Genomic DNA, 16,398 nt, shown 5'->3' on the forward strand with positions numbered 1-16,398 from the left:
CCTCACGCTCTCCTGCAGCAGCATAATTCTTTGCACAGCTGCACCAGTACCTTTACTACAACTTCAAACGACAACAAACATCTCAGTACACTAAAAGATCTTGTGAAGTTCAAATCCACCAAACAGAAGGAAAAAGTGGTCTTCAAATCTTGTGCTCTATATGTCTGACCTTTGGGTAAGGTACAATTGCACATGTCTACACGCAGGTATTGCACTAAGCACTACTTAGACTCCACTGAGTGACAGTGGAGACTGAACCTTTAGTATCACTAAATCCAATGAGACAGAAAGCTCCAGATTAGTTAGTTACAATCTATTTACTTTGCACAGGAACAAAGAAACTGCCATACCAGATCAGACCATTTAAGCAGAACCCTACCACTTGCAATAACTAAGAGCGATAAAAATCAGACATGGTAGAGGGTGACCCTCTTCTAAAGGTGCTCTCAAGCCACAGAGCACAGAAGAGGTAGAAAGCGAATCTTCTTTCCCAGTAGTATCCAGCTCAAACTGGAAGCAGAAAATTTGGTGGTTTATTTAAACAAACAGTTACAAATATCCAGCTATAGGGACTTGGATAAAATACAAAATTATATTTTACCTTGGCTAAGAATAGCCAGGATAAAAAATAAGCTATATTTTTTTAACCTGAGCTATATTTTGACAACATAAGCAGAGAAAGTTATCATTTCAGTAACACAAAAAAAAAAAAGGCAAGTTGAACCTTGGCCACACTGTGCTTTCACTCTACATGCTCTCCCTCTGTTCCGACTTCAGCTCTCAGTGTTCTGTTAAAAGCATTCATGTCCTTCCTTGAAAGTCATCAAAGGTGCTACAAATTGATGAGCAGAGCTGAAAGTGATGAGTTTTTACTAATACACTTGTACATATAGACAAAACTTCAGTTTTGAAGTGTGTCTTGGGTGTCTCTAGCAGGTGTCAAAAAGCAACTGCAGAAAAACTGTATTAATAATCCACAAAGGTTATCTTGCAGCTGAACTAACACATACATTTTCAAACAATTTTTACACAAGTCACACAGGATGTGGTTACTGCATGCAGAGGACATGAATGTCATATTTCTTGCTTTTCGTTTTTATGGCATTATAAACTAATCCTGTACTTGGGGATGCAATAAGTCACCTACATCAATTTCAGACACAAACACCACCTAAGGGGTTTGAATGTTTTAAAAGCACATTGTTAAGGTCGCAGAGAAGGAGGTGCATTTTGCCTTCATGGATTTCCCTCAAGCTACAAGAAATCAGACTACAGTTATTACTGACCTCACTATTTGGATCCTTTTATAAGGAAAATTAATATATTATCAGTATAGAAGCTATACAGGATAAGGGATCTGAAGTGCTTTATGTCGAAGCTGCAAGTCCTAGTAAAACAACTCCCCCCTCCTCTTGCAGTGATATAAAAAGATCAGTTAAAAATATTCACTCTACTTCCTCACAAGCAGAATGCTTGAGAGATTTAAGAAAAGAAAGTAATATTTACATCTATAACTTAAACAGCAGTCAGTCAATTTCCCTACTCAGCTTCATTTTGAAGCTCATGCAGGTCTTCCACCATACACAGAAACTCTATTTAAAAGGAAAGTAACTAATACCAAAGAGACTGACACGGGGACTTTGGAGCAAGCGCAGTATCTTCTAACTAGCGGTAGATCCTTACAGGCAACTACAACTACCTGTATTTAAAAAAAGAATATAAAACCTCCACATAATACATTATTTAGATTATGCCTTTCAGTTTCGCCTCTTAAACATTTGGACAACTGCTGCACACACAACTTTAATATGTAACACACTGTTACATATAAATTAGCCTCTTTCAGTTAAAACAAATCAATTAATATTAAAATGAAGGAAGAAAGATGTTTTAAATTCTTGATAGAGCCTGACAAAGTAATACTCTAACATCCGTTTATTAGTAACACAGCATACAGAATTACTGACTCTACATGAGCATTTATAGAATATTTCCAAAGGACAATCATTATTAAAGTTGCCATGTATTTTCAATTGCACTTAAAATAAATTCAAAGTAGACCTTCTCACTAAAATACTAAAGAGAGAATCACTTGGCATTTAGTATTTTCTAAGATTTGTTAACATTCCTAGTCAAATATCAGAGAGTATTTAAGAGTGTTCTAACTTGTACACACATGCAATACACTGATTTGACAAAATACAGATACTTAAGAGCAAGTAAAACTGTTCATGTGAAAAGGAAAAAAATTCCACAGCTGCTCTGTCATTGCTGTGGGACTATTGAGGATGGATGCAGTGTTTCAGGACCGATGCAACATATATTGGCCTTTCTCAATGTCAAGCCTAACTCCCACTTGATATCACCATGAGACTCAATTGTTTTAAACATGTTCCGATACTGATTCTTTATTTTCCTTGAAAGCCATGCAACTGGATATAATTGTATTACGAGACACAGCACATTATAATTTCATTACTTGATAGAGACAAATATGGTGCCAAGAGTTATAAAAAGGCAGGGCACTCACTACAATTCATACATTATTTCCCTTCCCCCAAACATTTATGACTTCCTGCTAATCCTTTTGTAAGTACAGAGCCATTTCTTATCTGCACAACCACACCATACCAAGCATTTTTACCTTGCCCTAGAAACAGGCCAAAATCCATCTGAATGGCTGAGAATACACATAAACAGGACACTGGTCCAGAAAACAGTTCCTATTACAATAGTCCCAGGTTAAGTCAACATTTTTAAAATATCCTTGAGGTTTACCTAAGACATAACCGAAAAGAACACACCAAGTCCCAAATGGGAACTGTATTTGTTTCTCACGAGGTTTAAATGATTAGCCAAACTGTAAGGCATCATTAAAATAGGTCCCTGGACCTAAACTACAGAGTCCACATCATATAAAATCTTACAAGAAATCCATGTGAAATTGTCAACTCCGCATCAAATTTACACAGTCATGCTGCAGTGCCTTCCCACACACACACCAGTCAGACCCTGCAAGTACACGGTAAAGCCGAAATACGCTCTGAAGTACTTCAACTGCTTCACTGCGGACATGAGCTCGATTTCATCCGGAACACTTGCACGCTTGTCAAATAGGTGTAATACAGGCAGCTCTCAAGAAAATGGAACTTATCAATTAGTACACGCAGAAGGCAAATACGGGCTTCGAACACCAGGGCACTGAACGAAACCACTGAAATTTATCACCTAGACTAAATCACGACAAAACTACTTTCTCTTGGAAAACCAGGAGGTCATCTATGTTTTAAAGCCTTTCCTCTCCTGACCAAGAGCTAAAAGAAATCAGTTCTGCACTATCGCGATGCTGCAAATTAGAAATGTGACTTCGGAGAAGTCCTCCGCGGGGGAAAAAAAAAATAAATAGAGTAGATTACTCAGTTTTGCAGCAAAACTGTCCGGACAGCAGCCGGGGAGCACCCGGGGCAGGGAAACAGCCGTCGCCCGACCCCCAGCGCGCCCGGCCCGGCCCCGCGGAGCCGCGGGCAGGCACCGCGTCCCAGTGGCCGCTGATATATCCGGCCCCGGCCCCGCCGCCGCCCCGAGCCCGCACTTCAAAGCCTTTCGGGACTCCGGCAGAAGTCAAACACAAGCGCACCCCCGCACCCGGGCCGTCCCCCGCGGCCCCGCTCCCGCCGCACCGCTGACAGCTGCAGGCGCCCAGCGGGGCAGTCCGGCCCGGCCACTCACCCTCCTGCATCCCCGCACCAGGTGCCCCGGAGAAGGCGGGCGAGCTCTGTCCGCCGCGCCCCAGCGCTGCGCTCCGCGGCAGCTCCCACCGCCCCCGCATCCGCCACCGGCCCGGGGCCAGGCGCGGCCGTGCAGCCGGCGGGGAACGGAGCGCTGGAGCCTCCCCCCGAGCTCTGCCCGCGGGAAAGGGCCCCGCCGCTGTCATCCGCCGCCGCCCGGGGCCGAGCGCTGCCCGCCCCTCCAGCCCCCGGCGCCCCTCACCTCGCGGCGGGGGACGGCTCCATCCTCCGCTCGGCGGCGGGGTCCGTCCCCGCCGAGCTCCCCGCCGGCAGCGGCTCCAGGAGCTCGGCGCAGCGGCTGGGGGAGGCAGCCGGGCTGGCGGGGCTGGAGCGCGACGGCCCGGGCAGGTAGTGGAGCAGCAGCGTCTCGGGGGGCTCCGGCGAGGAGGAGGAGGAAGAGGAGGAGGCGGCCAGGGCGGCGGCGAGGAAGAGGGGCGCCTCCGGCAGCCGGTCCAGCTCCACGCTCCGCACTTTACGCAGCTGCTTCCGTCTCCAGTCAGAGCGCTGTTCCTGGCAGCCGCCGCCGCCCGCCTCCCGCAGGAGCCCCCCGCCGCTCCCGGCGACGCTCCCCGCCACCGCGCCACCCTTCAGGCTCCCGCAGGTGGCGGCGGCGGCGGCCGCCTCCGCGCCGGCGCCCGAGGATAATCCCGATGACGAGGCGCGATCCCCCGCCGTCGCCGCCATTTTCTCTGGCAGGTCACATCGGGCTCCCAAGCAGCGGGGGCGGCAGCCGCTCCGCGCGCTGCGCAAAGGGCGCTGCCTGCGGAAACGGCGTAGGGCGGGGGCGGGCGGCGGCAGCCTATTGGCGGCGGCGGCGGCGGGGGCGGGGCGGCCGCGCGAAGGTACGCGGGGCCGCGCCCCGCCCGCCCCCGCGCAGGTGTCGGCGCGAGAAGGAGGGGGGGAGGGAGCGCGGTGAGGGAGCGGGGCCGCCGCCGCTGCGCAGGTCCTGGAGCGGGGCCAGAGCGCGTTGTCTGTCCATCTGTCCGTCAGTCAGTCCGTGCGAGTGGGCGGCCGGGCGGGCCGAGCCCGGGACCCGGTGGAGGCGGAGAGCGCTTCCCCGCCCTCATGCGGCCCTTCCCACGTGTGGGAGAGCGGTCGCGGGACGGGAGCTGTCTGTCCGCCCGTCCGTCTGTCCGTCGTGGGAGTGGAGGGGAAGCCTTTCCCGGAACTCGGACCGCGCTCCAGCTCGTACCCCCCACCCCTTCCCCCTTCCGTGTGCCTCCTCTCCCTAGCACACCCAGCTGGAACGTGCCTCAGTTCCCCTGCTCGTCCCTCTCTGGAGTTAGTACGAAATTAAGTGCACATCCTTGCCCACAGCCTTCGCGCGTCCCTCTCTGGGCTGCCCTCAGTTGACAGGCGCCGCTTCCCCTATGCTCAGGTCCTGCTCCACGTCTGTAAGGACGGAGAAGCGTTAATGTCTCGCCGGGGTACGCCCGTCTCCACGTGTGCGCAGGTACGCACACACATTTTAGCCTGCCACGCACACCTATCGCTGCGGCTGCTTCCCGAGAGACTGGGAGAGGGAAGAAAGGCAGGAGACATCACATGGCCAGAACCTTGGAAGGTTTTTCTCTTGGTCTGGATTTCCGCACGAAAGGAGTGGGTTTGCTTTTTGATCTCAGATGAGGAAAGGAGAACTGGATGTTGCCACGCATACGAGTTTGCTTTCAGGATGGTGTGAATACGGTAAAAGTCACACAGTTCTAAGCACTTCAACTGAGTATCTTAGGCTTATTTCCCAGAATTTGGTAGGTGCCCAAGTGTAACATTAACTAAGCAACTGAACAATGATTATAAGTATAATCACTTTGCTGGGATCACTGCTTTGATCTGAAGCACTGGTTGAGTGAGAAGTGTCTCCTAAGAGAAGCAGATTCTTTCTTGCCTTACATATGTGATCAGATGCTGACTTAAATGTAGAGTCTTTGCTGGAGGATGTGATGAGCAGATTGGTAGAGGTCTTTCCCTCTAGACAAAAGCCTGAGGAGACTGTACTCGCTATACTGGCAGAATAGCATCAGCAGACACATGCATATGGCCTCAAAGTCACACCAAGTGAATTATTTAGGTCGACTGTCAAGATATACTTGACAAGATGTACCTATACTCGTGAAGGTTTTTCAGTGAAGAATGCTGTGGGAAAGTCAGTTGCATTCATTGACATCTTGCAAGAAGGGTTCCTTTGGGATAAGCAAGTCATCTAAAAATCCTCTTGTAACGTAGAACTCAGAGACATAACTTAATTCAGAACTTCATAAAGGTAGCATTTTACTCTTATTTAAAGCCTCTGCTATAAATTAGAGACAGTTTTCTGTAAGATTCCTAAATGAAGCCACATTGACAAAGGGAGAATCTTAATAAATGCCAGGAGTAAGATAACAAAGTATCCACTTTGTAGAAGCAGCATGAGATTTAGCTGCATGCAAATGCTGAAATAGATGGTTGAAACGAACTCAAATTTTTATTAGTTGTAGGTAGTGTAACCTGCATGTACACAGCATCCTCTAGTCTTCAGCAGGAAAAAAATACCAATAAACAGTGCACTATTATACATTTTCAAATATTCCTCTTTAAAATATTCAAATATTCCTCTATAAAATCACATTCACAGAAAAAAAAAACAAATCAAAAAACCAACCAACCAAAAAAACCAAAACCCCAAACACAAAAACCCAATCCCATAACCGTACACTTTTAAAGAAATCTAAACAGAAAAAGAAAATAACTTTAGGAATTTTGTGAACGCTTGTCGTGTGGAGGAGAAATACACCTTTAAATAGCAATTGGTTGGAGAAGAATAAAGAGAAGAAAAAGCGAATCTTTAATAGAAGTAAATCTAGGAGATAAGGCTGCATACAATGTGTATGACAGGCCTAGGGGACACCTCTCCCAGAGTGCCAACAAGGGAGAAGGAAACTTGGGAAATTCAAGGCAAAATGTCAGAGTGGCAGTGGGGTACTGAGGAATGTGCATGTGCACTGAGGTGAAATGCCTTCTAGAAAGCAGCTAAGAACAGGGCAAAATATAAACTACAGGGACAGTGAGAGGCACCACTGCAAGAAATAATTAAATGCAGGCAAGTGCTGTCACCATCCCTGTTAAGGCATGACTTTGCCTTTTGACTAAGGCCAGCACTGTCAAGGATTAGAGTTACTTTTGGATAAGATGCAAAGTGGAAAACCGTCACTATTCTGTCATTAAAGAATATCCGGAATGCCTTATGAAGGCTGTTTATCTCCTGATTATTGGCTGAAATTCAATTTTACCTTTTACCTATAATTCTTATATTCACCTTATTTTTTCAAACGGGTGTTTCTCCACTCTACCTTCACCACTGCAGCACAGTGGCAAACAAGAAAATGCCTTCCACGGTTCACTCCAGAACACGAGGTAATACATTGCCACTACACAACAGACTTATACACAATATAGAGACTCTATTAATCTCTTCATTTTGAAATCAGAAATTGAACATGCTGTTTGACTTCTGTATTTTCTTGTCATTCTCTTTTAGAAGTCTTTTTGCACTTAAGCAAGTGAGTTGAGCTGATTCTAAAAAGCACAAAACTTACTGAAGAGCTCTGAAAGATACTCAGCTACCTCTTGCACAGATTAGTTCTCAGTCTATCAAAAACAGCTTTAGACGGTAACATGTGACTTTAAATAGTTTTCAGTGGGCTTGTTTCCCCTAAGTCACAAGTAGTGGCACCCCGGGTTTGTTACAAAACAGAGGCCTTTGGCCTCAAATTAGCACCAACATTTGGAACATCTACTGTTGTACACAAAGAAACTTCTGTTTGGGAACACACTAAGATTTTGCAAGCCAAGGAGTTTCCTTGTTGCACAAAACTTGTAACAGTGTCATTAATAATCAACAATTTTCAACATGCTAGAGATAGGAATCTACTGTGCCCTTGAGTACATAACCTAGGCATCATCATCCAAAACCAGAATAAATGTGAGAGATAACACAATCCGTTTGTTTCTGGTCTTGACTACACATGCAAAAAGTGCTTTAATGCTGTATACAAGCTGGATTCTCCCTGTCTTGTTTTCTGTGTAGAAAGACTTATCCCCACCTTGATCTTCTATTCATTCTTTCCATTGTGAGAAAGGAGAAACAAACCTGGTCCTAAGCCATAATCCTTTCCTGTTTACTCCTTTGTGTAATGGTGAAGTCAACCAACTAAATGAGGTCCTTTTCATGCTCATTTCCTAGGTCCTGCTGGAAATCTGCTGGTGTCTCTGTCTCCTGTAGAAACACTTTGCCATCTTGCTGGTGCACCGTCCTTACTTTGTAGCATAACAGGTATAGTCTTTAGAAGAAATTCCACCTCAGAAAAGCAGGATCCCATGTCACTTTTCAGGAGAGAAAGAGCCAGGTAAAACTAAAAACTAAAATCTGTTACAGGGAATTCTAGAGGTTTTGTCACTCCCTTGAAATGTCTAGTCTACTGTTGTTTATGTGTTTATTTTCTTAATGTTTTACTTATTAACTTCTTCATTCATTTCAATGGAAAATGTGTTTAAAGATTTCTTCCCTCACATTTCAGTCCATGTGGGACTGAACTTTTGTTAAAAATGTATTTTGGATCCACAGTGTTGTAGACTGTATCTTGACCTAGGTGTCAGACACGTTACATAAGAAAAGACCTGTACTTAAACCTCCATTTTCTGCCAAAGCATATAATAACAGTTCTCTGTTTCTTTTTAAGAACTAATGATACTGATGCATCTTATACCATTCCTGCACTAGTCACATTCATTAAACTTACCAATTTTTTTCCTGTAGCATCTACTAATGAACTTTTGGTCTACCCACCATATGATCCAATGCAAAAGGTCATCCGTTTCCAAAGAGTATGATAGACAACCAAGCAACAGAGCAATCAGCAAGCTAGAGTGCAATCCTTGCACAGTAGAAGTCTATCAGCTGTCTCGATTTTTTTGTTTGTTTGTTTGTTTGTTTGTTTGTTTGTTTTTTCTGTTATAGATTAGGAAATCAGGGGAATTTTTCTGCCCCCTGCCCCACTCCAAGGGAAAGAAACGGAGTGTGTGGGGGGGGAGGTTATTAGCATTACAAAAGATGTAGCCAGCCTAGGTTAATGGCCCTTAATTTGATGGCCCTTAATTTAATGGCCCCTTAATTTGACATTACAATTGCAGAGAGAGAGGAGTTTGGTCTACCTCACAACTCATCCTCTTTAGCAAACAGTCTAGTCTCTTCAGACTGAGACATTTTCCCACTACTTGTACATCTTGCATTAACTATGAAAATTAGTTCAATTTTTGATCTCAGTCTTTAGAATATTAATAGCTTGATGTCTAATTTGGATATTCTTCTTGGCTACAGAGAATTTTTCTGACTTGAAAAAGTCAGAACCATCCTTTCATGGTTCAATTTTTTTTTATATTTACCTACTTCAGACATGACACAAGGCTGAGGGATTTAATATTATTGAGTTTTCAGGCGAACTTTTGTTCAAAGGAAGTGTAGGAACGAAGTGAGCAAAACCTTTTAAGATTCTTCTCATACATCACTTGTGAAGATCTACCAAAATTATTGCAGCCATCAGCTCTTTTTCTCATACTTTTCCAGACTAGCAAATTGACAACATAGGTCTCACCTGGATCAGCAGTTCCATCTATTATAAGCATCACTATCTGTTTTCGCTCTGGGGAAAAGCAACTGTGCCATTTCAGACTCAGGAGACCAGTGATAGCTTAGTTTTCCTTCATGCTGTTGCTCTCACTGTTACATCTCTTTCAGCCTAGATGCTTATTATTCCTTCCGTTCTGTGAGACAAATTTGAGTTCAAATTTGAGGCACAAATAGAAGTACATCTGTTAATAAACTGTGCGTGCTTTTCTCCACTGGAAGCTATGGATTTCCAAATTAAGAGGAACAGGTGGCAGAATTCCACTTTTATTTTTGTCCCTAAGGGCAATATAGAATGGAAGAAGGACGACTTCCTCACTACCGTGAAAGAGGACTCTGCAGTTATTCTTTTCCTCTTCCTGCTGCTTGTCACCCTTATTCTGCCAGCAGCATAATCATATAGTGCCAACAATAAACTGCAGTTACTAGAGCACAGTAACTTGACAACGACATAAACACCCAACCATCAGTAAACATTAGAAGTCTTGTTGGTGTGTCTCAGCATGGCTGTGGGCTGTAAACCAACAGTCTCACGTGATTGATATATCTAGCACATACCAAACAAGTCTGACGAGCATCCTGTAAAAGAGGAGCAGACAACACTGACACAATTTGACAGAGACCTCTGGATTACTGCTTTCCTACATAACTGACAGATGGACAAGGAATTGGCACAAACACCCTCCACAGAGTACCCTGCTAGCTTTCTACAGAGCCAGTGCATGTCTGAATAATAATTTCTGAGTTTAGTAGTGACATCCAGCCTGACATATTCTCTCCCTCGTTTTCATTTGTTCATCCCGCCCTGGCCCTCTAGTTGTAATGTCTGTGTGCTTTCATTCATGATGGCGAGCAGTTGCTCTTCCTAAATCCAGCAGGTAGACCTGCCAAGGTCCTTACAGCTGTCAGAGGAAATAAGAAAACTCAGCAACAACATCAGCGCCTACTTCATCATGTGATCCCTTTATGCCAAGTCTGTCAATTTTCTGGCACCATGGTAGAAGTGAATCAAATAAATATTAGCTGTAACAATGTCAGGGAACCCACAGATTTTAAAAGTAGTAATGGGATCTTTTATATCCAAACAGTCATATCTTTAACATACCCAGCTCTTTAGAAAAGACTGCATCATTTTTCTCCTAAGCTCCTAAATTTCAGTTATTTCCTCCAGCAATTACAGTAGGCACAACACTACTTTATTGCTTGTGTGCCAGTGACAGTCACTGAGAATGGTGTTTCCAAAGCTGTTTAATCACAGTGTATCAAGCTATCATCTAAACTAAACATTCTCCAAAAACAGATGATCTGGACATCAGTAGCAGGCATTTGCCTATCCTGAGACAAAATATTTTGAATATTTTGTTGCTTCAACAATTTTCTCTTCTGTGCATACATGAGTAAGTAAGAGTCATAAAAAAGCTTCCCATGTTGTTTCTGTCAAAAGAAGGATTGCACTGGAGAGTTCTGAGGAAAGTGACTTTTCATTCTTAGTATTCGATTAGTATTAAAACCAATAATTTTATCTTTATATTTCATGAGAAGTTGGCTCCAAAAGAAATATAATGGAATAAAATATATGTTTGCAAAGCAAAGTTCTGACCTTTCTTGAGTTCTAGTTTACTGATAAGAAGATATTTTGAAAAATATTCCATCTATTCCACAGTATAAGCCTATCTATTGAATTTGGTTGCTGTTCCTGAAATTTATTTATCATTCATAGAGCTCTCACTGCTCTATATCATAGCTTCCTTTGCTACACCCAGTTCGTTTATAATTTTTACGATGTCTGGATACTAACGAATCTCACCTATCAATAAATCATGAGTAGAAAAATCCTCTGCTTTCTGCATGCTTACCTTCCTTCTGTTAGATACTGAAATCACAGGAAGTTACTGTTGTATTAGTTGGTGGCCTTTGACATTTCCAAAGTTAATTTCTATGTAATATAAATACATGCAAATACTATATATATGTGTAACATGTATATGCTCTTCTTTAACAGATTGGGGTTATATTTTGCAATTTTAATCCTGATGATTTAATTTCATCTCGCTGATGATACTACCAGGGTACAAAACTGAGCTGACTTCACATGCTCTACGTGTTTGCACTATGAAAGGCTTTGAGAAGCAAAGAATGACCTTGACAGAATATGTTTGTGTGGATTTGGGAGAGGTCCTTATTCTAATGGTTGCCAAGGTAGGATACACAATTTGTTTTGAGAGATTGCCTATCTTCCTTGTTCTTTGTGGTTTAAGCCAAAACTTTTCCAATTTGAACAAAGCCTTGCAAGTCTCCAGAGCATAACTGACCATTCACTGCTGAAGGTGTTAACCATGCAAGCCACTTCCAGTGAGTTGTGTTACTGCTTTTCAAAGATGGGGCCTTAATCAAGTTTGCTGTGCACAGTACTAGCATTGCAAGCCAGATCAGTTCAAAAACAAATGTCACAATTTTCTCTTGAGCTTCATTAACAAAGGAACAGTACTGAGCTGCTGCTTTTAGTTTCATGTCCTCTAGACACAAGATTTGGAGGTGATTTTATTTACAAATATTGGTACCAATTTCATTATACTGACTTCACTAGGTGGTTTCTGACATCTTAATTATAAAGCTGCATGAACTGTCTGCTTTATGTTGAAAAGAACAATATTCCTTTTAATTTCTATCCAAGATAAGAATGTGTATTAACACATTTACATATTAGTCACAGAAGTCTTGAGATTATAGCTATTTGTTTGCTCTGTTTAACCAGAACAAAGGATCCTTCACACAGTGGTAACATACCTTTCAGTCTACAGTAAGAACTACTGCAGCTGATTTCTAATAACTTTTTTCACACTCTGGATTATACCCATGTATATTTGAAGTATGGAGAGATACCAAATGTAAAAATAACATGCAGACTAATGGTACTATATAAAGAAAATAGCACTCCCTTCTTATTAAAGTTCCTAAACCAAAAGACTTCTTAATTATTCCCAAATTCCTTTGTATATTCTAACTCCCCACGTTTACTCTCAATTGTGAGAATATGTATTCCTTCTTCACAGAGAACTCAAATTTATTTGGGTTTAGTTCAGTAGAAGGCCAATACTGGCCTCTTTAGCCACCAGTGTGCTTTTAACAAATGTGGGTAGAGCCCTTCCCAAATCTTCGTTTGCGAAGCCCAGCCATGATGATGATGATGATGGTGATGATGAGTTCAGTAGAAGCACTGATACGTTATTTCAGTAACATTTTATTTTGGGTATGAGGAAAGCCCAGTTCTCTCCTGTCAGCTACAGGTTTAAAGTCTTCAAATCGTAGGAAAAGGGACTTTTCGTATGTTAGAACATCCTCATAGTTCAGGTCAATACTTTATTCTCTTATCCTGTCAATTAAATTTTAGTATAGCAGATTGCCATCATTAAGCAGTACATAGCTGTCCTTTTTCCCTGAATAGAGTCCCTTTCTTTTCCACATTTCTAAAAATCCTCCCAGATTCTTAAAATTTGAATTTGGTTTTGGGAACCTTTAGGCTCGACACAGTGGTTAGACATGATATATACTTCTGTGGAGCACTATACACGTCCACCACAAGAAGGGGTAGTATATACCCTACTCTATGAGAGTCTAGGTATCAAAGAACAACACAACTCACCTTTTCACCATTTTAAGTAATCAAATGCTTGAAGGAAGCTGAAGAGCATCTGAAAAGCGTCACTGGAGAAAATTGCAAAAGAATATGGCCAAATGGAAAAGCCTGCAGAAAGTAAAAGCTCTTATTTTTAAAACTCAGAGTTTCTCTTCTTTAAACCATGTGAATGGTATAAAGCAACGTATTTATGTTTAAAATAAAACAGGACCTTTTCTCTAACTCAAGTGAACATGTATATTAATCAGTCAGTAGATGCAAAATTCTTTGTATGTAATTTTTTTCCTTGAAATTATCTTCAGTTCTTATTTGCATTCTGAAATGGTCACTGATGACAGCATATTAAAGAGGTACGTAGCATAAACTCCTAGCTCCTCCCTCCTTCCCTCTTTTTTTAAAGTACTGAAAGTAGAGAAGCTAAATTCCAATGCATTTTGATGATGTCAAGAAAGCCAAAGTTGTAGCTATAAAAAGAAAATGTTTCTATTTCCCCTGCTCCCAACAAAGCATGAGATAAATAGTTACTTTTTGGAATAATAAGGATTCATACCTGAAACTTAGACTAGCTTTATAAACCTGTCAAATAGTTTGTTTAAAACCATAACACACAGTGTATTTGGTGCAGATGCATGTTGCAGAACCATGTGAGGGTGCTTGTTTTGGTACATAGAAAGGCATTCCAACCATCTTATTTTAGTTATTGTACCACACCAGAGATAACAAAAGCTGTCCTAAGATTGAAGTGTATGATGCTTTCAAAGCATGTTCATTGTGAATATTCAAAAGGTCAGAGGTCTGAATTCCACTGATATCTCACATTCTAGTCTCGTTGAAGAAGATGGGAAAGTATGAATTAAAATGTTGCTAGTAAGCCTAAGCTTACTGTATGATTTTCTGAATATTTGGGCATTCATTGGTTAGAAGAGGATATAGGGAGGCTCCAAAATTACAGAGAGACAGAATCTGTCCATTTCTCCTCTGCAATCTCAGCTAAGCTTTTGAGGAGCACCCGTCATGGTCCAGATGGTTCAGCTCTGTGGATGGGGGAAGGATGCTGCTACCATTCCTGCTAAAGTTCCTAGGCCCAGTGAAGGCAACATCTGCCTAGAGTCCTCTTTTGCCCAAAGTCCAACTTTAATGGTTCTGGATTTGCTCCTATGAAAAGTTCAATTTTAGAAGAACCTCTTAAAAATGAGAAGTACCTTTATCTAAGTGAGGAAAAGATAAATCAAAATTCTGTGTGTCATCCTCTCTGAAAAATATGTGGTGTATTTTATTAATACTGACATGAAGATCTCCTTAAACAAAGCATTCATTGTAAAGTGACATCTTAAGGTTGCCCTACACTTTTAACACTGTAATTCTCTGAATATCCAGGTTTTATTTGTATAACAACTCCTAAAGCTCAGACAAGTGAAACAACTTACCATCACCCAGAAAAATCATGGCCTAAACTAGAAATGAGATCAGATTAGAACATCTGCTCTGGACACTACACACAGGCCCATCTCCTTGCCGAATATAAAAGACTTATGGGTCTTCCGTGTCATAGCTTGAATTTTCTCTTTGCCTCAGCAACTAATGTTTTGAAAAGAGAGATCTAGTGATCAGTGTTTCTTAGTCTAAATGTCATCGATTGCAGTTAAAATACTGTTTTTCTTGAGTTCAAGCATCAAAAGATTTACAGGAATGATTACAGGGGCATCTAAAGCAGAATGTTTAATTCTCTTTGCTGCAATCACATGTATTTCTCCCACAAATTAATAGAAAGTCATCCAAGATTGAATTAATTCATCTAGGACATTACATTCTATGGTACTCATTCCCTTTCTAATTACAGACAAAAAATGCCACATGAATATTTTTAAGCTCTAATAATTTTCCGATAACGTGAGTCAGACATGGTGGTTTATGGTGGCACTATACTGAATAGCAAAGCTCTTTTGTACTTCAAAAACGTGCACAAAAACTATAGCTCCTTTCACAAGACACATTGGACAATGGACATGGTTCAATTTTCACTATTTCCAGGTAGCAGAAGGGGACTAGGAAGTCTGCAGAATGAAGAGGCTATGGTGGTCACACTCTCCTCTTTGCCTGCACTGGGCTCAGCAAAAAGCAAACCGAGCTGGCCAAGAATAAGTTGATTCAGCATGCTCTGCTGAAAAGGCTCTTAAGCTGTTCCAGACAAAACCATGAAGAAGGATGATAGTGACAACACCATCTATCCTTCAGGCTAAGTCTCCCCCCCCACCCCCACCAGGTTTTGAACTGCTGCCAAAATGAATCATGTCTACTTTAAAATGTACTAGGAAGTTCATGTCTGGCACAGGTTGCTCCTTAGTTCTTTTTAATTGTCTTCCATAGTTGCATGATCTACTGAAAGTTTCAAATATGGTTTATATTGCAGTACAATAATGTGTGATTTAACTTCAAGTGAAAAGGCTGGACCTTTTTACTGTTATTTGCTACATTCATTTGTACAATGTAAGCCAAAGCTAAAGAGGTGAAAACTAGTGAGAACTGATAGAGACTGAAGTGCTCATTTCAGAGAATTTTGCATGACCTACAGATACATTCCTTTTCCCCTGTAGTTATTGCTTCAGGCTTTTTCATTGTTCTTTTCTGTACCACAGAAGTTGCAGTGATTTCACTGCATCAGTTTCTAGAGGAACATATTTAAATCAGACCAATCCACTTGTATTCGAAGCCCCCTTGAGAAATTTCCAGACATGAGACCTTTTATTTAGTATCAGCAAAGTTTCTCAATTAGGTTTTTTTCATCAATAGATCTCAAAGTGGGGAGCCCTGGTGGCCTAGTGGTTAGGTTGCAGCACTCTCACGGCTGCGACCCGGGTTCAATTCCAGCCAGGGAAAAACTCCCCCAGGCAGATGGAGCTCGTCAGCCCTGTAAGGCCATCCATCTAAGAGAAGGTCACTCACTGCCACTGTCCAAGCTTGCTTGGCCCCGGCAGATGAACCTCAGGATTAAAGAGTGGGCTCAGTTCAGCACACACTGTGTCTCACCTAAAAAATCCACTGCGCAGGCTCGAAGGGTAAAAGACCTTTCCCAAATCTTCGCTCGCGAAGGCTGGCCATACAGATCTCAAAGCACTTTATAAAGTAGATTACTCCCATTTACTCTGTTTTGCACTTGGGGAACAGATGAAATTATTTGCTTGCTTGTGGGCAAGTAGAAAGCTGGGAAGAAAAACCTGTGTCTGTCCAATTCAGCCACAAAACTACATGGGGTTTCCAAGTTTTCCTGACATGAATGTGCTTTGAGGATCACATTTCTGCTAACCTTGTGATGA

The 16,398-nt window shown here is 42.3% G+C and overlaps 1 protein-coding gene across 2 annotated transcripts in view; it reads right to left on the reverse strand.

Annotated features, from left to right (window-relative positions):
- Window positions 1-4,583, reverse strand: part of MAP3K1 (mitogen-activated protein kinase kinase kinase 1) — a 57,508-nt gene extending 52,925 nt beyond the window's left edge. Inside the window, exon 1 of one of the 2 annotated variants that reach the window (XR_005566577.1) lies at window positions 3,991-4,510. Coding sequence is in view for 1 of the 2 variants with exons in the window: in XM_027718323.2 (XP_027574124.2) it covers window positions 3,991-4,472 (482 nt within the window). In the remaining variant the exon portion in view is untranslated. Of the gene's footprint in view, window positions 1-3,990 lie in introns of both variants that reach the window. The other variant, XM_027718323.2, reaches the window with a different exon arrangement.
- Window positions 4,584-16,398: the final 11,815 nt, after the last annotated feature.

This window comes from Pipra filicauda, unplaced genomic scaffold (genome assembly GCF_003945595.2).
Source record: "Pipra filicauda isolate LSUMZ 115617 unplaced genomic scaffold, ASM394559v2 scaffold752_size109752_pilon, whole genome shotgun sequence".
Taxonomy (NCBI): domain Eukaryota; kingdom Metazoa; phylum Chordata; class Aves; order Passeriformes; family Pipridae; genus Pipra; species Pipra filicauda.